The sequence below is a fragment of the Hyposmocoma kahamanoa genome, unplaced genomic scaffold (genome assembly GCF_003589595.1).
Source record: "Hyposmocoma kahamanoa isolate Upper Pololo Valley unplaced genomic scaffold, ASM358959v1 62, whole genome shotgun sequence".
NCBI classification, from domain to species: domain Eukaryota; kingdom Metazoa; phylum Arthropoda; class Insecta; order Lepidoptera; family Cosmopterigidae; genus Hyposmocoma; species Hyposmocoma kahamanoa.
In genome coordinates this window covers 14,564,822-14,589,613 of record NW_020653850.1, presented here as the reverse complement: position 1 = coordinate 14,589,613, position 24,792 = coordinate 14,564,822, and the positions used below count along the sequence as shown (strand labels likewise).

Genomic DNA, 24,792 nt, shown 5'->3' with positions numbered 1-24,792 from the left:
TAGGGGATGAATACAGTATTTTTGGATTTCACCCACTTTCCGTTACCGATTTCAATAAAACTTGGCAAATAGGAGTAATTCCATAAACTTTTGAAGTCGGTTTTTTTATAAGAAAGTTGTAATAATTTTTCTATAAACTTTCCATAATTTTAATTTGGGACAGTTTTGTAGGTACTTACTTATAATTTGAATGTTGTGGGCATCGAGTATATAACAATAAATAAAGACGAAATAAGGGCCATCCATCCCTGGCAGCTCATCAGGCAAATGGGTATTTAAAAAAAGGTATATTTAAAAGTGATATAAGGATATCACTTTTAAATATCAACTCTCGTTTGCATTGAAAATTACAAATTAGAAAGTTGACATAGTACAGCGCCAACAACTGACCAGTGTGTACGTCTCCGTATATTCCAAAAATATTCTGTATTTATTGTAATAAAGATGTCTCTAACTATGGAGAGCCGTTCTATTCGGTGGTGTGGGAAAAACATCAAAAAATCTATTTACAAAACAAACGGAACCATATTTCATCGGTAATTAAATATCTAATTTTTCAATTTCCATCCATTACAGCAAAGCTCAAGTTAAACTGGTCGATTTGAATTGAAACAATTGACGACACCCGTCAATTGTTTCGAATTCGGGTTGGCCAATCGGCTGTTGTCACCGTAATGATTTGGCAGAATAGTTTTCAAACAAATTAAATGACATTTCGTCTTCTTCCTCTATTTCTGGTTATATACTCGATGGTTGTGGGTAAAAACCTCGTATATAAATTGACATACTTTAGTTGTTTAATATAACATTCACATATACATAAGGCACAAAACATGACTGAACCAAAACAAAGATTATGTAATCTTTTTCGTTTCCCTAGACGGCGTTCGATTTCTCTAAATTATTAATTAAATGCATTGAGCCCGTTTAGGTACCTAAAGTCTACCTATCGACAACCAACACAATACACAAGTCGATGTCGCGTCGACTAGTTTGATATATCCCTTAAGCACCTTGTAAACGATTCAATTTGCTTGTCAAATTTGCCCATCAAACTTCGCGTTTTCTTCAAAAAATGCAAAACATCAAATTGCAAATCAAACAATTTTGACAATTTTCCCTGTAATTAGTACCGTACTACAAAAAAAGTAACAGACAAAGCGTTTCTGGCAACAACCGTAACACTGTATTAAGAAAAAAATGAATAGACGTTGGTCCAGAGAATGGTTGACTGAAGAAATAGAAGACTATTCTAACTTTCTTCACATGAACAACAAAATTTTTGAAGAGTTACTATCGCTACTACAACTATATTTTAGGCGAGCACTGCCGTCTTGATTGACGGACAAATTTGTTTGTGCAAAACGGAGTCAAATCTAGACTTTCATCATACACGTAGTTTATTCAACAAACGCATCAAACATGATCGCGGATGTCCAAAAACTTTGACAAATTTTTGGATAATTAATACAAAGATCGAACACTTGGAAAACAATCCTTCGACCTGGCTGGATTCGAACCAACCTTTTTCAACAAACTGTGACAGACGCTATGCCAACTAAGCCACGGAACCAATGAATGAGAATTTAAACAAAAGCAAAGATCTGCAACAAACAAATAGAAAAATTCGTAAGGTCCGTTAGTTCGTTCCATGGCTTGCTGATGGCACGGTTTGCTGAAAGACGTTGGTTCGAAACCAGCCGGATCAGAATTTTTTATAGTAATAATTATAATAAACTAGTGGAGTAAAGGCGGATTTACAGATGAATAACATGTCGTGTTGTGACGCGTCAGGAGGGTATCGGTTTTATACACACAGCACAAGCCGTCACGGCATATTAAATGTATAAACCGATACTGGTCTGATGCGTCACGACGTGACACGTCAGACAAATGTAAATCCAGCTTAGTTTCACAAAAATAATTGAATATCATGGTGGTCAAACATCGTGACATTCAATAACTTAAGTTACGATTTTTTGATATTTTACAGGGCGCTTAATGATTCATTGCTATGCTTACTTGGGAACATATTGTGTTGTGCCATATAGCTGTCAAACTAAACTATAAGTCGATCAACATGTGTATGAGGCACTAGTGACTAATGGAGTGTTGCTAGTAATCACAGTAACGACGTTTGATTTTTTTTTTACTATTCTGCCGTTAGTTACTTGTATTGCTTATTACAAATAAATTGGTGGTACTGTAATTAAAGATCGTGACGTTATTGAAAGTAAATCATTAACTTTCTGAGGCCGTTGCATTAAGTTATTTAGAAACCTAAGATTTGTAATGTGCCGCAGCGGCAGCAGCAGCAGCAGTTGCTGCAGCGACACTCGCATTTGTAATCGGTGGCTGAGGTAACAGAAGATCGGCTAGACGACCCGCCTCGCGTAACCCTGAGAGGAACGCGCCATGCACCGTGGCAGGGTAGTTACGCATTGTGTGTTCACCTGGAGAACAACAGAAATGTATGTTCATAATTTCTACGCCGAAATTAAACTAGGTAAAAATGTAAAGTGAAAAAATGTCTAAAATACTTTTAAAACAATTGAACAAATAACAATAATGAGAATGATGTATTACCATGATATATAAATGTTCTCGACAATCTTAACTACAGGGGAACTACCTCTTAATAAATATCCGCATCATCAACGTACACATACTCAACGCATACATACTCAATGCACACACTCTACATAGCCCTGAACTAGGGAAACCCTGTGTCACGGATGCCACATATACACACAAAGACAACCACAAATTACACCCAAACTCACGAGAGAAATAAATGTAGGCCATACAAATATTTCGCCCGGCCCGGGAATCGAACCTGGGACCTCTGCGTTGCAGTCCGGCATGGTAACCATTCGGCCACGGAGGCAGTAGTAGTCATATGCCCAGAATGGAGCCCGCTGGGCTACCGAGTCCATCAGATCATTTTCATTTCCGGAAAATTCAGGTACCTGTTCTTTTTGTTTCTATTATGCTCAGTATTGTTATAAATCAACTCCGTGGAATTTGTAATCAGCTTTTCAGGACTCGTGTAAAGGATCGCCAGTATGAAATGTTGCCTATTATACAAACCTGCAAAGAACAGTCTATTCTCTCCATCAGCTCCTGGAACGGGAGCTGCTAGCAGATCATAGTCAGTTCCCGAAGATCCTACTGCTACAAAACTGTAGGAGCCACGAGCGTAGGGATCAGCACGCCACCTGAAATGAAGATGAAATTATTCATATATACTAACTAACTCTCTTAATTTAACTACAGTTTACAATCTGTACTTTAATGATTTTAGAAAAAACCGATAAAATCTTTAAGGCATAATTAAGTTTTCGACTTTATATGAGATTTATAACATAAAATAAGGTACGCTCACACATGCCTACCCCGTTAGGAAAAGGGCGTGAAGTAAACGTAAAATGTATGTATAAAAGCACATTACCTAGTAACCACACACTCTTTAGGCTGTGGCACAGCGGCATGCCCGAAAATGCTTTTCAGCACAGCTATGCATCGACCAACGATAACGTCATCAGTAACGTTCTCCATCACAGCTGCAGCTTCTCCAGCTACCAGCGCCAGTAGAACCGGTGCGCTGTATAAATTCCAGAAGAGGAAGAGCTCTCCTGTTAATTAAACAAAAAAATTATAGGCATACATATAGGTTTCTCGGTAAGTATAGGTAAGGATCCTTCAGCAGTTACGTAATCCGTTCACTAAGTTTATTAAATTCTAATGCGAGAACGTGTAGACATTCTTGGATGAAACATGCCTCATAGTCAGGCTCCCTCGGGTCAATATTAGAGAAGCCTCGTCGACACTACATCCCGCAAAATTAACCGTAGGTATCTCACACCGGCCCACGGATGTGTATCGTAAATTATTTCCCGGTGTAAATAGTAAACGTAGAAACAGCGGTGGCCGCGATAACGAATTAAAAGCTGAATAATTTAACGCTACTGAGGAACCCTGAGGGGCGCTGTTTGCGATAAATCACCGCAAAGAGCCAAGACAAGCTCTTTTTACGTTATGCTTTAGTACACCTCCTTAGCTTTGTTGTGTACCCAGCTATCTTCATTAAGGCCCCCATGCTTATGCTGGGAATGCCGGAACAATGTACTCTCGTGTTTTTTTTATTGTGGCCAATTTAGTGTTTTCGGGCTCGCCGTGTGTGGGATATCAGATGTTCTGCTATCGCCCGATGTCACTTTAAAAGTAATGTGAGAACACGAACCTACTGCAGCGTCTAAACTATCAGCAGACAATCAAACACTTAATTCTCATAATTTGCTCTTTGTTTTGCGCCTTTTACTTTTCTCCATAATAATTATGTATCAGCAAAATGAAATCGAGTTCCGGTGGGATTCATTACTGGGTCATACTCATGTTTTCAACAAATTAATTATGAAAATTGGGTATTGTGTTCAACAACTTTTAAAGTACAACATAAGTGTTAAATATTCAAGGATATTAATTCGCCCGTGGGCTTTCAGCTTTCCGAACGCTTAGACTAAGTAACCTCTACTCCCTGAAATGCTGAGCTAGCGGTGAAGCAAAAACTATGTAGATGAAATATATAATAGGGAGATTGCTAACCTCGGCTGGCGGTTGTAGTTCCGACGTGTCCGAACAGATTTGCGCTAGGATCCCAAAACGTACGTTCGAAGCAAAGTACAACTTTGTTCAAATTTCCATATCCAAGTCGTTTTATAGCCGCCACCTTAAAACAAATATGATACTCTTACAATTTACAAAAATTTGAGAAGTTCTCCGAAACGTAGAGCACACTCATCTATGAAATAAAAGAAAATTAAAATAGATTGTAAAACAAACCTTCCAGTCCGGCAACGGCGGGTCGAACTTAACATGGTTTTGTTGATTTTGGCCATTGTTGGCCACGGCTACTTTGAGCACACCCAGTGGAAGTGTGCAAAGAACTACGTCACCTGAAAAAATATAACTTTTAGATAAGAATTTTAAAAGAGCTGTGCCGCAAAGCTTGGTATTGGAAAAAAGATTTTTCTTCCTATTTCTGAATATTCTGTAGAAGCCCAATATGATTAATACGGCTAAACCTGCCCTTATTGTCATATCTAACGCATTTGCATTTTGGAAACTTTCGTTAGTTATTGGCACCAAATTTTTTTTTTTTCTTAGACAAATGTCAATTACTTTGTTTTTGCTTAACAATAAAACTGAAACTAAATAAGATATAAAAAACCGCTTATAACGGGATTCCACATACGTTAAATAACTCAATTTCGCTAAAAATGTCAATACGTTAGTTATGATAAGGGTGTCCGTGGTATTATAGTACTGCTTACTTGGACAGAAAAGAATTAATAACTTAAATATGTGTTACAAAATATAGATTCAATAGTAATAAAAATGAAAACCGAGCATTGGGTCTAAGCTTAACTCAAGATACTATAAATGGCGGGTAAGTATGGTATCAGAATAGGCCGTAATACGCCAATATTTCAGAATTTTCCCTATCAAACTACCATGAACGTGAAGTTGTCGAATGAAACGGACCGCGGGGCGGAAGTAATCAGGGTGAAAGCCGACGCTTGACCGGGACAAAGCCAGGAACCCCGCATGCTAAATAAAACCTTTTTGCGTTGATTGTGACACGTGGTTAGCGTGGTTTTTCTATTTCAACGGATGCGTCTGCAGCAGATTCAGGTAAATTATGCTCGGCGGTTTTGCAACTCTCGTTTTTGGTTAGCACATTGCTGGAGGCATTTGTTCAGGATAGTAATAAATAATGACTTGTTGAGATACATTTATATTAAATGAGTATAATGCACTTCACTTTTTATTCTTATGGCTCCATTATTTCATGAAATGATGAAGTTAGTTTTTATTACAACTGAGAAAAATGGACACACAATGTGACAGGAAAGATTACCAGCCTAATAAATAGAATTCTTACGTAGAATCGAAATTTTTAGAAGCAGTAAAACTCCTTGAGAAGGAGTTCGTCAAGGGAAGTACGGCCACCTTAATTATTTCCGCCGCAAAGCAGTAATGTGACCATTTCTGCGTTCCGGTTTTGAAGGGTAACAGTGCTGGTGAAACTACTGGCACATGGGACTTGTCAACTCATGTCTCAGGGTGACAGGTGCTGTAGCAGTACCCCTCGAACCTTTGCAGTTTAAAGCTCTGAGTGGCACTGCAACTGTTATATACAGGTGTGTAGCTTACCACCAGACACATGACTTGTACGTCCTGTCACTTGATATTATAAAAAATATATATAGTACCTATTTATACTACAATTATTTTTTTTATGATTATAAGTGACGGGACGAACAAGTCGTGGGCCTGGTGGTTAACGATACGCCTATCCTAAACATTCAAATGACATACGCTGCCTAGTGCATTATAGTCAAGTACATTACATCATCTAATCTTAATATACTTAACAATTCGGAATAAAAAGATAAGATCAAAAAAAAGCCTGTCTAATATCATATTATAAAATGTTCTCTAGCCAAGACTTTCTTTCAGTCTATTATATATTCCATTGTACAGTCGCAATAGAGACGTCCGGTAAGTAATAGCTACTTTTCCTTTAACTATATCATAAATAAATTCTATACGAGCACATGTTTCAGAAAAGACAGTAGGTAAATTAAATATCAGATACCTACTAAAATTGGTTCTTGCTATGATACTAATATATAACGTATAGAACAAAGGAAAACTTCATATAGGTTTCATATTGTTGAACATAATTTTCCCCGGTTAATTAATGACAGATTATTAATATTATAACGTAGAATGTCAAATATTATTAGCACGTTTCTAACAAGCTATACTTAACCACAAAGCCTAAACAAGATTTTCTAGTGTAATCGAGACAGAACTAGTTGAGCCTAGCCTGGTACCGCCTTCCGAGCATACAACCCATCCTGCAATAGACATCGCAGCAAATGGCGTAAATGTAGCGGAAGAGCCTCGGGCCTTGCGGGGCACTATGGGGAACCGCCTAAGAGAGCCATGCCATAAATGGTTTTGCCAAAAGTCTGAGGAGATACATGTATTATACCTCAAATTTAAGCTAAAAGGTCAATTTATACAAATATATATCATTTAAACTTCTGTATGATACTATTTCATGGCATAGAGCAGCCAAATATGCGGAATGAAAAAATGTTTAAAATAATTTTAAATTTGTGATTTGTTCAATATGAATTTACAGTGACATAGCAATAGTAATAATACAAGTGTTATACCATTTTGGAAAGCTGAAAATATGTAATTTTTTCTGAAGTACATGTATATAATCTGCTCTCGTAAATGTACCCATCAGCTATGTACATCTCGTGATATGCTAATTTTGCTTATCTTTAATATTCAATTAGAGTTTTGACTGTTGCCGAAATTTGCCGATGCTCTATAAATAGTGTTGTTTCATAGGAAAAGTAACTAATTTATATTACAAGAAAAAAACATTTGTCACATATGTCAATTTATTAAAACGTGAACTTAGGAAATTTTGTTCTTACGACGCTAACGAAGAGTAATTTTTATTAGTTGATATGTCTTTTATGTTATATTGTATACAGCGTGGTTATTATTTAGGTAAAATATATAGAATTTCTCACCGTACTTTTGTTCACGTATACAATTTACTATGATAAAATTATCGAAAACCGCACATAGTGGTAGATAGTTTTTATCAAACCGTTTCACACGCACGCTTCACATCAATGTTATGTATAAATAGCGCATTTGCATAACAAAAAATATACTTTTTCACTTGTTATTATTGTTACTGAAAGTGTACCTACCTAATCACTTTTCTGCAATGAGTGAATTTTCCTGCACTAGACGCGACTTATGTCTCGTGTTAATTGAAAGTGATATGAATTATGTTATGACAATTATAACGAATATTTGGAGAGAAATATCGCAAAGATTATTTATTACATGTATTAAAAAAAATCTAATTTCTCAATTTCGTCAACGCTTCACCAAATCTGGTAGAAAAAAAGAACAATTCTTAAGCCAAAATAGTGCGTGGTTGGATGGTATATTCACCGTGAATCCTGAAGACTCGACTTGCGAATCTGCACCTTCTTCATCGACAGAAAAGCGAGGACGACCTCCTAAAACCTACGAAGATAGTTCAGAGAGAACAAAAAAAAAACGGAAAAATAAAGAATTACTTAAAAATTGTGGTCTTGATTTTATACTAAATTCCTACCTTCAGGGTCTGCGATCTAATGGTGAAACAGATGAAGCATTCATTGTTGAAATTTTACGGATACTGCCGGTAGAAAAAACAAATGAAATACGCTACAATCTTTTAAATGATCCAGTAACGGCCTGCTCTAAGGATGAAGCTCTCAGCATTTTTGTAGAGTTGGATCTGAACAAGTCACAATATGAAATCATGACAAATTGTTTAATATCAAAGAATTGCTTGTGGTTTCCATCTTACAAATCAATTCAGGAAGCTAAACGAACATGCTATCCACTAGAATCTAGCATAGAAATCAATATCATCATGGCAAAAATAAAACTTCAAGATCTTTTGGATCACACTACAGCAAGAATCCTGAAAATCAATGGCGTTCACAAAGTTGGTTTAACCCATTTAATGTTATATTCTAAATGGGGCTGTGATAGATCAAGCGGACAAAGCAAGTACAAACAAGTCCTGTCTGAAGAGACTGAATTAGTTTCCGATGCAAGTTTATTTATATCTTCAATAGTGCCCCTGAAACTTGTTGATATTAATACTAATGAAACTGTGTGGGAAAATCCGATTCCATCATCAGTAAGATTTTGTCGCCCAATTTTAATGGAATTTTCTAAAGAGACACCCGAGAAGGCCACAAGTGTAGTTGCTGAAATTAATGCTCACATAGCCACTCTTACTCCGACCTTAATTAACAAATATGGTGAAGGTGTTAAAATCACGCATACGTTATTTTTAACAATGGTTGATGGAAAAATGGCTCAAGTTTTGTCAGTGACTTCATCAGGCGCTGTATGTATCATTTGTGGCGCAAGACCTACAGAGATGAATAATTTAGAAAATGTACAAAGAAACCTGTTGACGAAAGTTCCTATCAATATGGCCTTTCCACTTTATATTGTTGGATCAGATTCATGGAACTAATTTTACATATATGTTACAATTTGAACTTTGAGAAATGGTCTGCTACAACAACAGAGAACAAAGACCTGAAAAAACAAAAGAAAAGTTATGTGCAAAGGAAGTTTCGAGAAGAACTTGGTTTAAATATAGATAAACCTAAGCAAGTAAATGGAAATACTAATGATGGCAATATAGCTTGGAGATTTTTTCAAAATTATGTTTGTACATCAGAAATTACTGGTGTGGATGAGAGATTGATACGACGATTTTATGTTATACTTCAAGTTATGTCAAGCGGAAAAGTTATTGAAGCCACGAAATATGGACAATATGCATTCGAGACAGCGCAACTATATATTAACAAATATAAGTGGTATTATATGCCATTCTCTGTGTCGTCATCCATAAAGTCTTAATTCACGGGGAAAGTGTGATTCGGCATTATTCTGTGGTACCGATTGGACTACTCTCGGAAAACGCTCAAGATTCAAGGAACAAAGATTATAAACGTTTCAGACTTCATCATACTAGAAAATGCTCTAGAATAGCCACACATACTTAATGAAGACATCTTACATACACTTTTGTATACTTCGGACCCTTACATAACTAGTCATAGAAGACCTTATAATAAGAAATCTATAGAGCTTCTAGTTGAAGCTTTGGAGCTCCTAGGTGAATTTTAAAATACTTTAAGCTTTTCCTTTGATTAAATTGTTTAATTACAATTACTTGATGTTTACAGTCATAACTACGACTGTATGCGTTATAAAAAAAAACCTAAAAATCTAAATTTCAGTAGTATAGCTACAATTTTCTACATACTTGCTGCTCAATAGAGCAGAAACCCACACCGTCAAACCAGAAACGGAACCTTTTTGAAAATTTGTTCGTGTAATCGAATTGTTTTTTACTACACGACTTTTCCCTATTCATGGATATATAAATATAATTTTTTGGGGCAAAAGTTAGAAATGGGCTACCGACGGCTGTAATCAATGACATCCTCTCTTTAACGTTTTATGGTCGTATCGATATGTTTAACATATCACATTCGAAACGTGTATCTGAAACATACCTAATAGAAATTTTGCTGTATATTTACAAAAGCAAACGTGAAACATTTATACATTAAATATGGGGTCATTCAATAGCAGGTAATAATTGGAACTTTCCGAATAACGAAAATGGAATGAAATGTTTTTGTTGTGTGTTTGAAAAGTTATTTGCTTTGAATACTTACACTTCTATCTTGTGCTGAAATTAAAAGCCTTATGTGCCTTTACAACTAAAACTAAGGTGCAATACAATGCAAGTTTATTCGAAATCTGTGCTATTCCGATATCATTAAATTTATATTAGGTATTATTTAACGTTCGTACGTTAAATGATACCTAATAAAAATTGAAGCGGTACTCAGCAGTTTCATACCAATTAATGTGGAGTTTCTTACCCTTGTAGACCTGCTGCTGACTTGGAGCCCTAGGATTGACGGCCTTCACGATGACTCCTGGGCCTCCGTATACGATATCTGTGACTGATGTACCAAGTTTGATGTCGAGACCATCCGAAAGAGCTACTGGCACGCAGGAATAGCCGTTGCGTACTGAAACAAAATAAAATGAAGTATTATTATGGTATTCTATATCTTGTTACTAACCAATTTGAACCATTGTAATCTGTTTTATGAATAAATTAAATTAAATTAATCAATGAGAGTTTTATAGCAGTTTACGATGAGATGGCGCCTACTATTAAAAGAAATTAAGTCATAAGAATAGATCGAAATAGGCAGAGTATACTTCAAGTATACATAGAGTAAAAAATATTTCCCTCTAAAACTCCAGGTATTATTTTTTAAATTTGTTTAATATTACATTTTAAAAGCTTTAAATAAGTTTTTTCGTATACCGGTTATTCGCCACACAAAAACATTTCTATATGTAGTGTACGTTTATACTGCTGTGTGTTTACATTCCTCTTAGAGTGCGTGAAAGTCGTTAATAAAGGGTGTCACTACACCATATCACACCTTTGTATGTGCAGTCAAGAGCACGTCAAGCTTGGCACTTTGTACTTTGGATCGTTCTTATCGTAAGCGGCATAGAGTTGGATTTAAATCTTAAGTGTCAAGCTTGACGTGCTCTTGACCCTGTACATCCCTAAACACGAGTATCTTGAATAGAATAGAATAGAATATAATAGAATACGTTTATTTGCCAGAATACAGTAATTAAAAAGGTCTTAAGTAAAATTTGGTACATTGTATTCAACCTGCAAGCAGAAGTATTAATGGGAAAAAGAAATATTAATGGGATTCAATGTTTAGTCTCTATAGTTTCTAATTAATGTAATGAATTTGTAAATTCTAAGTATTCTTTATAGCAATGTGTCAAAAGCCATTTTGTCAATTTTAATTTAAAAGTATGTTCTTGTAACAATTTAATTTCGTTTGGTAATTTATTGTAAATAATTATATACATGTTGAAGCAGTTATTCTTATAAATTACTTTATGGCAACAAGGTTGGCACAAGAGATTCATAATTTTTGCTCTAGTTTGCCTTTGAATGACTTCACCGCGTGTTTTAAAATATTGAGGATGAGAGTTGACAAATATGCAGATATCCCTAATGTACATGCATGGCAAAGGTAATATGTTCAGCCTTTTGAACAGCGGTTTGCAACTGTCATCGAACCTCGTACCATATTGTCATAAAGAGTCGTATTTTAATATTTAATGTGGAGTTACATTGATAAAAAAAGGTAAAAACTGAAGTCATTGCCAGTTACAAATCAAAATTTCAATAAACTTATTTCAGCCTTTCCATGGCAGGTATTATCGACTCTACCTGTATTACATCTTTGAAATTTCAGTAAATAATATATACTCTGTCTATTCCGATCTTCTGTCACATCATATCAATTTCTTAGTAATCGAGTAACATTTCTGCATTTAATTGCAGTAACGTGTTTGCTTTTGGTATTACAAATTGTGTTATTTAAAATGTTGAGTTAATATTTCCCCAGGAGACATAATTTTCAGTTTTAACTTTGGTAACGGCCAAAGTTGAAAGATTTAAACCTGCGAAATTTACATTAAAAAGGAAATATCAAGAAACTCCTTCACCTGTCCACTCCTTCGCCATGGCTTGCTTTCCATAGTTGTTTTTTGTGTATTTTAATTTAGTATGCTATTAGGAATATTTTACACATTAATGGGAAAGTCTAGTTTAATATAAATACTTAGATTTTATTATGTAATACCAAAAATTAGAGACATCATACAAGATTTTTGACGTTTAATTCATGATTATGCTATTTTATTTAATCAACTAATGAAATTAAAAATAAAATGCTCATCATCATATCAACTTCTACGTATCCACTGTTGGACATAAACCAAATTCTTTTTTGGTTTATGTCCTAGGTATGTGAAGAAGTTTCTACACATCACAATGTCCCTTATTTTATATTTTTATTGTAATGGTACAAATTACAGAAAACAGATTACAGCATTATTTTCAAGCAATATAATTTTAAAAAGAAACATCAGTAAATCTGCTTTCCAATTATAACTGTACACAATATTCAGAAAACTATAGATTGTGCAATCTTATGAACAAAAACAACAATAACAATATAGAAGAATTTTAAAATAGAAAAAAATCTTAAAATAGGTCAAATGAGCCGTTTAATAGCGGATTTCTTGAATGCGGAGAGGCTGAAGGATGATTATAGTAAAAAAACAAAAGTCCATTGAAAACACAACTGCACGTTAGAGGCACAGAATTGTTTAGTTTTAGTTGCCACAGTTCCAAAATTCTCCGGGACACTACAGCACTAAAATTGTTTGAGACACCGCGTGTCTACAGGACGCTATAATATCAAAATCGTTAGGAACACCACGTGTCTCCAGGAAGCTAAAGTACCAATATCGTTACAGTCACCGCGTGCATCCAGGACGCTACAGTACCAAAATCATTAGAGGCACGGCGTGTCTCCAGGACGCTACAGTACCAAAATCGTTAGAGACACAGCGTGCCTCTAGGATGCGTGATAAGTCAATGCGTGACGCGTTAAAAATAAATATTAACGATGTGTATGCAAATATAAACGAGTCTTAATACTGTTGGAAACATTATTGTAACACTCACGTATGTACCTACTGAAATGTTAAGTCACAAGCTGTACGTTCAGCTTTGTTTTGCTTTTGAAACCAATTTCGCATATTAAAGCCATGCAGTCATAATAAAATTTAATGCAACAGCCGTTGGCGTCGCCAGCACGCGGTAAGCACAGCATGTGTGTAAACTTATCGATAAAGTGGTACACATAACCGCCACAGTGCAGTTTTCAATTAGGCTGATAGCTGTGCCGCTGCGGCTCTGGTCTATTGTATTTTAATAACTTTAAGTGGATTTCTTACTCTGTTACGTTTGGGACCGTATTTCGTTTGAACGGAAGCTCTAATAGACATAGCCAAAAGATTGTGTTGTAAACAGGAATTTCCTTAAACCACATCAACTACTGTTCTTTAAAGAGGTTGTATTAAAAGGGTCAGAATAACATACTACTTTAATAAAAAAATATTTTTTAATCCGAGAAAATAATGGTTTTCATAAAAAAACCGACCACCAAAATTTGTGGAATTACATCTGTTTGCCAAGTTTTATTGAAATCGGTTACCGGAAAGTACACGACACCTCCCCTAGTTTGCCACCCTTAGAGGTGGAATACTTTCTTCAAATTTAAATGGGATCACTGCCGATGTACCATCTTTCCAACAAAAAAGAATCATCAAAGTCGGTTCACAAAGTTATCGCGTAATATACATACAAATAAAATGTGTATATGTACGTAAACACTTAATTGTACAACAAAACAAATTTTTAACAAAGACTTTTTATAGAAACATTTTTATAAAATCATACAGTCGAATTGAAAACTTCCTCCTTTCTTTGAAATTGGTTAAAAAGTTAGCGGTGCTAATAGTCTTACTTGCTAAAATGTTTTTAACGATATGCCCCGTTACATTACATTCTGTAAATTTGTGACAATGGACAATGTATTCACATTTGAGAATTAAGTAGTTCTAAAATGTATGTGTAGTAAGTAAGTAATAACATAAAAATAACAATAACAATAAAATGTTGGGTATTATAATATTATATTTCATGTGTGTTAGTAATTGAAATCAGATTCATTTATATGGTTCAGACAACTTCTTCTTTAAGAGCAAGGCTCTTGTCAGTGGAGTAATCGGCAATCATCGCTTTTCAGCGCTTTTTCTTTTATCTGATCTACATAACGTCGTCTTTTCCTCTGCCTCTCTTTCCTTCAATCGTCGTAACGTATTAGATGAGGTGCACATCTTTCCCCTCGGTTTTCTATTCTCTTCGGTTCTCTTTTCCTGCTCTAATTCTTAACATTTCCTCATTGGTTGTTCTTTCCGTCCGGCGTCCAACTGATTCACACGTCACAGTCCATACAATCATGCATTGATTAAATTTTAAGTGAAATAAAATTAATTTTAAATAAATTATGTAGTGTATAAGTCAATTAAGGTCGCTGCGGCTCGCCCGCTCTCACTACTACGACCTAGATATTGGTGAGAAAAGACGTGTCACACGTGCACGTTAATTAATTATTGAGCTAACCCTGACAAAATAGTATAGATATCACAATGTCCAATAAATTCAATTACTTAAATTAAAAAAGCAATTTGCGTTACATAATATTGCCACATTGTGTTTAAAGTGCACCAAACGGCACCACCGAAGGCGTTGCAGCCTAATGGTTTGACCTATCGCTTCTTAAGCAGAGGCAGTGGGTTCGACACCGGCCTTATACCTTTGAGTTTTTCGGAATTTATGTGCAAAATTTAATTTGAAATTCACCATGAGATTTTCGATGAAAAAAAACATCGTGAAGAGACCTGCACGTCGAAGAAGTGTTCACAATCCTCGGAAAACGTGTGATGACCCCAACCTGCATTGAGGGCCCGCGTAGTGGACTATGGCCTAAAACTCTCGCCCGGGTGGAAACTCATGCCCAGGAGTGGGACGTATTTTGACGTATATTGATGATGCGACTGCAGTGATTCACGTGGGCCATTCTCAAAAACGGACTTAAAACAATAAAAAAGCAATGTTTTCTGATATGATTCAAATTAAAGATCATATCCTACAATATGTTTCATCTAAGAACCTAACTATTATCACTGTAGTTTTCATGAAAACAAGAAAAAACGCCTCCACGGTGTGACACAAAACCATGGAAATTGTGTCACCTCCATGGCATTAGCAGGCTATTTTTTGAAAAATCGTACCATAAAGGTCAGTGCGCCAAAACTATTATCCCAGAAGTGGCAAAATGTCAAAAACTTTCAAGATGGCGCTGTGTTTGTTATCTGTAATTGTTCAGACACTGTGTTGACTGATTTAATAAATCATGGCTGTGTTCAAGAAGTTTATGCATGGAGGTGACAATTTTTTCATGCACACACGTTATGAAATATTTTGCATCCCTCTTACTTTATTTATGTTGCACTTATTTAGTGTTTTTTGGAAAGTTTATTCTATGTATTATCGTAACATTATACAGATTAGTTTATTTATTAAAGATAAATATATTTAATTTTAATTTGCATCATTCTAAATAGACTTTGCACACGACAAGGAAGTGACATTTTTGTCACTTTCTTAATGATGATGTAAATAAATATTTATATTGTGTAAATATAAACAAAAATCATATTAATATAAACTACCTCGATTAATTTTAAATAGGAATTGACTAAGTAACACAAGTATATCGTTTTTTAATATTTGTGCATATGACAAAAAAAGTGCAGAAATAAGAATGGTCCGTATAGTAATCAAGCCTCCCGCTATCATATTCAATATACTATACCATAGGTTCCCAAACTTTTTGGCTCACGGCCCATTATTTTAATTTAGCACAAAAAATCACATGGAATAAAATATAATTTTGTAGTTTAGTTTAAAAAAAATATTCAAATGCGGCCCCTATCGCCCTGTAGGACTTTCAGCGCTCACTGGAGGACGGTAAGAACCACTTTGAGAAATTATGTACTATACGAAAAAGAACAATCAAAGTCATGTAATTAATCTTTGAAAACAGTTGAAAATTCATAACTGTTACAAATTTTAAACTGCTCAATGATACCTCCTGTTGTGTCGCAGTGGGTAGAAACCCGGTAAAAGTTCGTGCACTAGCAGCAACAATGTACAATTTAACGATATTAACCCTGCCTGCTGTCATCACTGCACGCCCGAAATTAGATACAGTAAAAGGACACCGCGAAATGGGCGACTCACGATACAGTTGCCAGTTACTAGTGGTAAGTTGTAAAGTTCTTATATTCTCTATATACAAGATTACACAGCTGTCATTGCAACCAGATAGAAAACGCAAAAAACATTTGCAGACACAAATTTATTTCTAAAGAAACCTAATGGCGCTTGTTATAGTTATTATTAATGCATAGGTCCGGCTGGACTCGAACCAGAGACCTCGCCATACCGTAGCTGACGCTCTCCCAACTGAGCTACGGAACGAAACAGCAGACTTACGAATTTCTCTATGTTTAATGGAGCTTTCAATTTATTTATAACTTCAATTTTATTCAGAAGAAATAGCACGTACTTTAACCGAATTAAAAAAAAGGAAATGTTTTATTGTATGTACTTATGTCATGCTATAACTTCGACATTTGTGAACTGCTTTTGATGATTCTTTTCTTGGAAAGAGGGTACCTCAGTAGTGGTCCCATTTAATTTTGAAGAAAATATTCCATCTCTAAGGGTGGCAAACTAGGGGATGAATGACGGTTTTTTTAGTTTGTACTGAGGTCATTAATAACAAAAAGGACAATACATGTTACAAAACTAAACCTTTATTAACTTAATTTATACTTTAAATCAACCCTTATACTTGGTTGAATACGAAACATAACGTAATAACTAGCTTACCATTGTGTTACTAACTCTATGTTCTGTATATATAAACACAAACTAAAGCCAGCTATTGTCCCATTTAAACGGGATTACCTATTAGACGTAATTTAAATTGAATGTGTCTCTAGCGGTTATAGTGCACTTGCTTTATGTTTATTGGATTTAAAGTAAGGACATTAACTCAATGACAATGTCGACGAATTATAATTGATAGAGGTACATTTGTAATAATCGACTTGGTTGATGACAAGGTTATTTAATATCTATGCATTATAATATCAAATGTGCATAATTTATTATGATAATCTATGGACCTACAGTGTTTTGACAATGGCATAAGAATATTTAAACTAAATAAATGTACATGATTTATTTTATTGCTATATCCATAATAATTACAGGTTATTAAGTCATTAACAAAATTCGATTGCTACGCGAGGCACACTGTAAGTTTCCGGAATGGATAAGAAAAAAGTACTATAAATGGTCAGAAATTAATTTATTATTTCTCAAAATATTCTCCGTTAGCATTAATGCACTTTCTCAAACGAATGAATCAATTTTGAAAACATTTATGCCACTCCTCCGTGACAATCTCTGAAACATATTTTTCATACTCTTCGACAGCCTCTTCAGATGATGAAAATCGTTGACCGCAACTGGTTGTTCATTTTTGGAAATAAATAAAAGTCACAAGGTGCCAGGTCGGGACTGAACGCGGGAGAACTGTGTGAGAACTGGCATGATCTAGGAGCAAGATGACACGGCGTTTACGGTTATTTTTACGGAGTTTGTCAATAACTTCCGGCAAACAAATGGTCGTGTACCAATCACTATTCACGGTACAACGATTCTCCAAAGCAAAAGTAGCCACGTGTCCAGTTTTATTAAAAAAAGAAGCAGTTATCCCCTTAGAGGCACTTTGCACGCGCGCCACTTTGGTTGATTTCGGCTCATCTCGAAAGACCCATACGCTCGATTGCTGCTTTGTTTTGGGATCGTAACTATATATCCATGTTTCGTCACCTGTTACTGTGTCCCACACCAAATTGACGCCCCTCCGTTGAATCTGGTCAGCATGGCATTGCACCAAGAGACGCGATCCGTTTTTTGAGCCTCAGTCAAATTGTGTGGGGTCCACCGAGAACACAACTTTTTCACACCCAAATATTTGTGTAGTATTTATTGATTGTATTTGAGTCATGCCTATGCCTAAAGATGCCCGAATCTCATGGTATATCACATGCCTGTCTGTTTTGATCATACGGCGCACATCATCAATGTTTTTGTTGTTCATGCAGTGGACGGGCGACCATCACGAAATTCGTCACTGAGATTTACACGACCGCGTTTAAATTCTGCAAACCAGCTATAAATAGTCGTCTTGCATGGTGCTTCATCACCTATAGCAGTTTGAAGCCGAGCAAAGCTCCGCTGGGCTGTTAAATTACACTTATAGTTCGTAGAAAATCATACCACGAAAAGTTTCACGAGTAAATCCATGGTGATGTAGACAACCAATTTCTAAAATGACGCCAGTATGTAAAAACAAGTGACAGTCAGATGAAACAAACTGTATTCTACAGCCAAAGAGTTCCATTTTCAAATGTTGTAATTACTGTTAAATATTGTTTATGTAAGTAGCCAGTTCCGGAAACTTATAGTGCGCCCTATGTATTAGATTTTTTTTAATATATAAAATGTAGTGCGCATTTGACCTCCATCTCACCTGATGGAAAGTGACGATGAGGTTGACGATGGCGCATGCACACCTAAATAATGCCTATTTACTCTCGCCTCGCAGGGAAATCCACTCCATAGCCGATCGCAATATAAATGTGGAAGCGTAGGGCTTCGTGCGAATCTTTGGAATATCCACAACACAAGGGTGGAAACCCAAGTCTACGCCTAGTCCCCCGGTGATGGAAAGTGGAAGGCGGAATTAAATAGTATCATTTTGGTGGACCATAGCAGTTGCTAATGACAAAACCTAGCCATTCGCAGTAAATGTCTACCAACTTATATTCTACTGATGTAATTTTAAATAGAAAACCACCGTGAGACTCAGACACATTAACTAAAAATGACGGATAACTCACGTATTTAAGTCGAATTTTTGCTCGACGTGTTTCGAACCAATTCGTGGTCCTTAATCATGAGATTCCACGGCGGTGACTCGACGAAAACTGCGCGCCAAAGCCCTGGCAGCTTGATCACTCAGAACGGCAGCGGACGCAGGCGGCGTCGGCGAGAATCTACCCTCGTTTGCTTCATTTTTATTAAAGTTATATGCAGGATTGCACACTACACTAACACCGTCACTTTCTAAAGTCTCGTCTACACTAACCACTGACGTAGTACCAAACACTGTTTTCCAGCCGATGGGTACCGACCATACACTATCAAAATTGAAATTCAAATGACGACAAATAAGACGATAGCTTCACGTACTTTTCACGGAATGAAATGCTTTTCTCTCTTTTTTCTTTCACTGCAGAGCACCGATTATCCCGATTCTTAATACTACGTATGTGTTCCGTTAGTCGTGTGGATATGTTACGGCCGGTCACTTCTATATAACTCTTGCCACAGGAGCAGGGAATCTTATATACACCGGGAACATTCAATGGCCCCTTATCCTTCGGTGAACGCACCAACTGTCTAAGTTGCATGTGAGGGCGGAAAATCGTCTTCATGCTATATCTTCGGCGTAACAAGTGTCCGATTTTATCCGTTACTCCCTTAATGTAAGGTAAGTACTTCGGCAGCCTCTCCACTACCGCCGAACGAGGACGAGTAGATGCGTTCACGACACGATTACAATGCTTCCAGTTAAAGCCGTTGCTTTCCAGTACACGTTTAACATAATCTAGTTCCAAGTGCACGTATTGTGGATCACACAGACTTAAGGCTCGAGCGATCAATGTTCTAGGTACAGACGATAAATGGCATGGATGATGGTGTGAATCTGCCCTAAGGTACCGGTCAGTATGCGTCGGCTTACGGCAAACTGTTGTAAACAAACGACCACAAGGGTGACGCATAACCAAAACATTCAAAAATGGCAGTGCTCCTTCACTTTCTCTCTCCACCGTGAACTTAACTTTAACGTGCACAGAATTGAGGTAGTCAAATTCCGGCAAACTATTTTTCGAGATAATAGGGAAAATATCATCCACATACCGCCACCAATATCTAGGTGTTACAGGCGCGTTTTTTAAAGCTTTTTCTTCTAACCACTCCATGAAGATGTTAGCAGTTACGGGAGCAATTGGTCTACTGATGAAGTATTCTGTCGAGAGATGAATAATACTTTGGTCTTACCTATTTTTACCGAAAAACAGCACTAGTGGTTCAAATTTTTGACTTGAAATCTTGTGTTCCACTGCCGCCAACGTGTCTACGACGGTAAAAACGCTTATTAAATGTCAGTAGTAGATAGGCGCTGTCATCATCAGTTGGACAATCCATCTGCTTGCCGATTTAAACGTCATAAAAAAGCTATACAATGCACAAACGATGTCATTAACGACATTTATAACTTCTGGAAATTCAAATTGTAGAAAATATAAAGAACATCATCATTTAAAATAATTGTAGTATGTAAATACAAAGTCAAATAAATTTTATTTCAAAAGCAAATTAGATTAAAAATCGCCATATTGATAAAGCGCTACTGCTCATTCCTCAAAAGTACGGGGCAAGAAACTCTACCTGCAAGAGCTAAACGGTTACTACCGCGGATTTTTGTCATCCACGTATGCAGAAGCTGTATAATATCCTTTAGTATAAAGTATTTGTTTCACTATAGTTCTAAACCTCGTGAACAGCAAATTTTTAATATCAACCTTGTAGCAGTAGAGTTCCTTGTGAAAGAGTTCCTCCAGGGATGTACTGCCATTTTACCTATTTAAGCAGTAACGTGAGTATTATTGCATTTCGATTTTGAAGGATAAGTAAGGGTGTTGGTGAAATTACAGGCACTTGGGACTCATCAACTTATGTCTCAGGGTGAATGACGCAGTAGTAGTAGCCCTCAGATCTTAGTGTTTTAAAGCTCTGAGTGACACTGCAACTGTTTTGGATAGACGTGTCGCTTATTATCAGGTGCACGATTTGCTCGTCCCGTTACTTGGTACCATAAAAAAATCAATCGGAATGTTATTATAGAAGAGTATACATTTTCGCTTAAATAAATTGTGACTTTGTGAAGCCGAATGTCAGGAACAGCTAGTTTTATATTTATGCCTCGTATTAATGTTATGTCTGTATGTTAATGTTATGTAGTAATATACGTAATCCACCAGAATACCTGAGGGCACATGAAGAGCTGCCAATTTTACGTCCGTCGGACTGAACAGCGAACAAGCAACATTGTACACCTTAATGTTATTATCTACGGTTTGTTGCCCACGAAGCGGGTGACACCAGACACTGTTGTGAGAGAGTCATAGAGAGAACAGAAGCGCTTGAAATTGTACGTGAAGTTAAATTTGAAAATCATAACAAATATTAAACAAATTCTAATATTTTTTGAGATTTGTTAGGAACGAAATACCTATTGACGACCTCGGTGTCCTAATGGTTTGCAACGGTTGGCGCTAGATGAGGAGGTCCCGGATTCGATTCCTGGTAAGACTAATTTGGGAAACACACTTTTCTAAATTGGTTCTGGTCTGGGTATTCTGGGTAGTGTCTCGGAATAAATCCCGTTGCACTGATACTCATACTACAGGGAATTCCCTACTTTGAGACAAGGTAAGTGGAATATCTGACACATTATTATTATTTACACGAAGAAATCAACTGTTTGTTGTTGTTTATTTGTAATAAAGTATTCATATTTTACCTTCAGATGAGTTCAAACAATGATGTTTCGTAATTTATATACCTAGTCATAGTCAAAAACGCAAAATAGCTGCGTTTGTACTGAATATTTTTTTCATGCAGTTAATTTTCCCACACTCTCACCTCCCTACAAATAACAGAAAACGCAATTACAGTCACAGACACCACCACCAAAAATATACGAAGTATCTTCGGCTGAGGGTTGAAATATCAACAACCCCTGTGGTTGGCTCGTAGAGAGGCGAAACAAATTTCGGGTATATTTTTGACGGTGGTGTTTGCAACTGTAGTTGGGCTTGTCTTATTTATTTTATTAACTTTATTTAAAATTAACTGCATGAAAAAAATATTCAATACAAACGCAGCTTTTTGAATGATTTAAGAACCTTCATTGGGTTCGCGGAGTAGCAAATTAATTTACTTTCATTTTTATTAAAAAGTATTCCCATTTTAAAAAAGTATTTATGAAGTTAAACATAATTTTCTTTTCTACAAAGACACTTCCATGCGAAATTTTATATCAGAAGAGACCCAATAAATCCCGATCACCGTTCGGATGCAGTCAACGTGATTTGCTGGCTCAAAAGAGCGATGCAGCTTCTAAACAATGTTACGTGGGGCTGCGATGCAGATGCCGTATGTGCATCGTTGAATTCGAAAACAGTCTTCACTTGTTTCTATGCGGTGGCTTATGGACAACATGCATAGAACTTAACAGACCCTAATTTAAGCAGGAGAACAAGGATTTGACCTGTTCTACGAAAACTTTATTTAAATACCTGTCCTTTTTATACATAGTTTAGAGATATTGCAATAACGATGAATAATCGATATAAACTTCTAACGGTATTGCTAAAAATACATAACGCTACAAAGTTAACGTTGTGTGATTAAAATTTTCTTTGTGTTTGAATTTGAATGTACGACATAATAATTTCCAGCAGTTCCAATGCGGTGTCTAATGCTGAATCAGAGCTTAAGAATTTTAACCAACGAATATAGAGCCATTATTTCTATCTATTGTTCGAATGATTTACGAGGTTCTGGGTTTGTTTTATGACACTTTATTACATGGAGAATTCAACCATAAAAGCAAAAAAGTTATTCATTTAATTTCCAAAAAATTCAACCAAAAACTTCTTCGATGCCACTTGTTACATTTAAAAAATATGAAACCTTTGTTTGTGTAAAATATGGTAAAATACAAAAAAATTTCAAAAATCGAGATCTTTTCAGGGTCATTTATTTGTTACATGTTGTTTGTAGTAGTAGTGGAGATAATTTTCTCTCCTGTGTTCCGTAATAAATACGTCAGGGGACTGTGAGCCTTACTTTACAGTAAGAGAGTACATTTGATATCCAACAGGCAAATGTTCAAATATCGTGAGAATGAGAAAGTCTTAAAAAAATTAACAATAAAGAAAAAACAATGTGGGCACATCACTGTAGTAGTAGTAGAGCTACTTGTGAAAGAGAAGTTCATCAGAACAGTACTGCTACCTTACTTATTTCTGCCGCCAAGCAGTAATGTCATAATTACTGCGTTCCGGCTTTTAAGGGTAAGGTGCTGGTGACATTAGAGGCACATAAATGTCAACTTATGTCTCAGAGTGACGGGCGCAGTGGCGGCACTGCAACTGCTACAGAGAAGCGTGTCGCTTACGACCAGGCGCACGACTTGCTCGTTTCGGCGTTTCTTGGTATCATAAAAAATAGCATTTTTTTATTCATAATAAATCACCAATTTCGGAATTAGATGACGACTTTATTAAAAATTATTTCCTCTGTAGATTATTATTACAATAGAGACACCTATGCCCAATGTACGTCGTGAACGACTGCACCTGTACTAGAATATCAAGCATGCGTTGGTACCGGCGAAATGGCAAAAGTCATCGGTGTATCGCGGCGGTATATAAAATTTTATGGCAGACTTGTATTGCTGGATATCGCGGGATTCTATGAAATTAAAATTGGTGATTGCGAGGATTGCTACGTTAGTACACATCCTAGAGTACTGTTCGAAAACTGAAAATAGAGAGCCGCTATCAAGCAGTTCTTGTCGAATGAAATTCTACAAAACGTAACTAGTAGTTTAGTAGCAGTAGAGCTCCTTGTGAAAGAGTTCATCCAGAGAAGTACTGCCACCTTATCTATATCTGCCGCCAAGCAGTACCATTTACCATTTCTGCGTTCTGGTTTTGAAAGGTAAGGGTGCTGGTGAAATTACAAACACATGGGACTTGCCAACTTATGTCTCAGGGTGATGGGCGCAGTGGCAGTGCTCCTCAGATCTTTGCGATTTAAAGCTCTGAGTGGCACTGCAACTGTTATGGACAGGCGTGTAGCTTACCATCAGGCGCACGACTTATTCGTGCCGGCACTTGATATTATAAAAAAAACTTACATTTCGACAAAATTGAATGTGGTTCAAAATTTGCCATTAGTATGTAAATAAAGAAACATGACATTCAAGATCGAAATATAGCTGTCAGCAATAAAAATGAAGTTACCATAAATCCTTTAAACAAAATTAAGCGATCCGTCGACACTATTAAAAATCCAAGTGGGGTCATTATTTTTGAAGATAAGTTTTGTTTATGCTACATTGTATGGCCGAATTTACGAACGGCGAGTTTTATTCAGGAATCGGCCATTAACACGACACGGGGGAAAAATACGCAGCAATTCGTTGCTTTAAACAACATTAAATTAAGCGTAATTTGAATAATTTTACGTGGCGGTGAGCACAAATAGCTGCAATTAAATGTATATTTTGCGAATACAAAAGAAGAAAGACTTAGCGCCTTATAAAAGAATTACAAGGTTTTACACTTCGT

The 24,792-nt window shown here is 36.2% G+C and overlaps 1 protein-coding gene across 1 annotated transcript in view; it reads right to left on the bottom strand.

The window, feature by feature from the left end:
• Positions 1-742: 742 nt before the first annotated feature.
• The window catches only part of LOC113229789 (lysine-specific histone demethylase 1A), a 347,041-nt gene continuing 322,991 nt past the window's right edge, over positions 743-24,792 (bottom strand). The window contains exons 11-16 of the mRNA XM_026463470.1: positions 10,578-10,730; positions 4,843-4,955; positions 4,606-4,729; positions 3,452-3,635; positions 3,091-3,218; positions 743-2,453 (exon numbers count right to left, since the gene is read on the bottom strand). Of these exons, the coding sequence (XP_026319255.1) occupies positions 2,281-2,453; positions 3,091-3,218; positions 3,452-3,635; positions 4,606-4,729; positions 4,843-4,955; positions 10,578-10,730 (875 nt within the window). The 3' untranslated portion in view covers positions 743-2,280. The remainder of the gene's footprint in view (positions 2,454-3,090; positions 3,219-3,451; positions 3,636-4,605; positions 4,730-4,842; positions 4,956-10,577; positions 10,731-24,792) is intronic.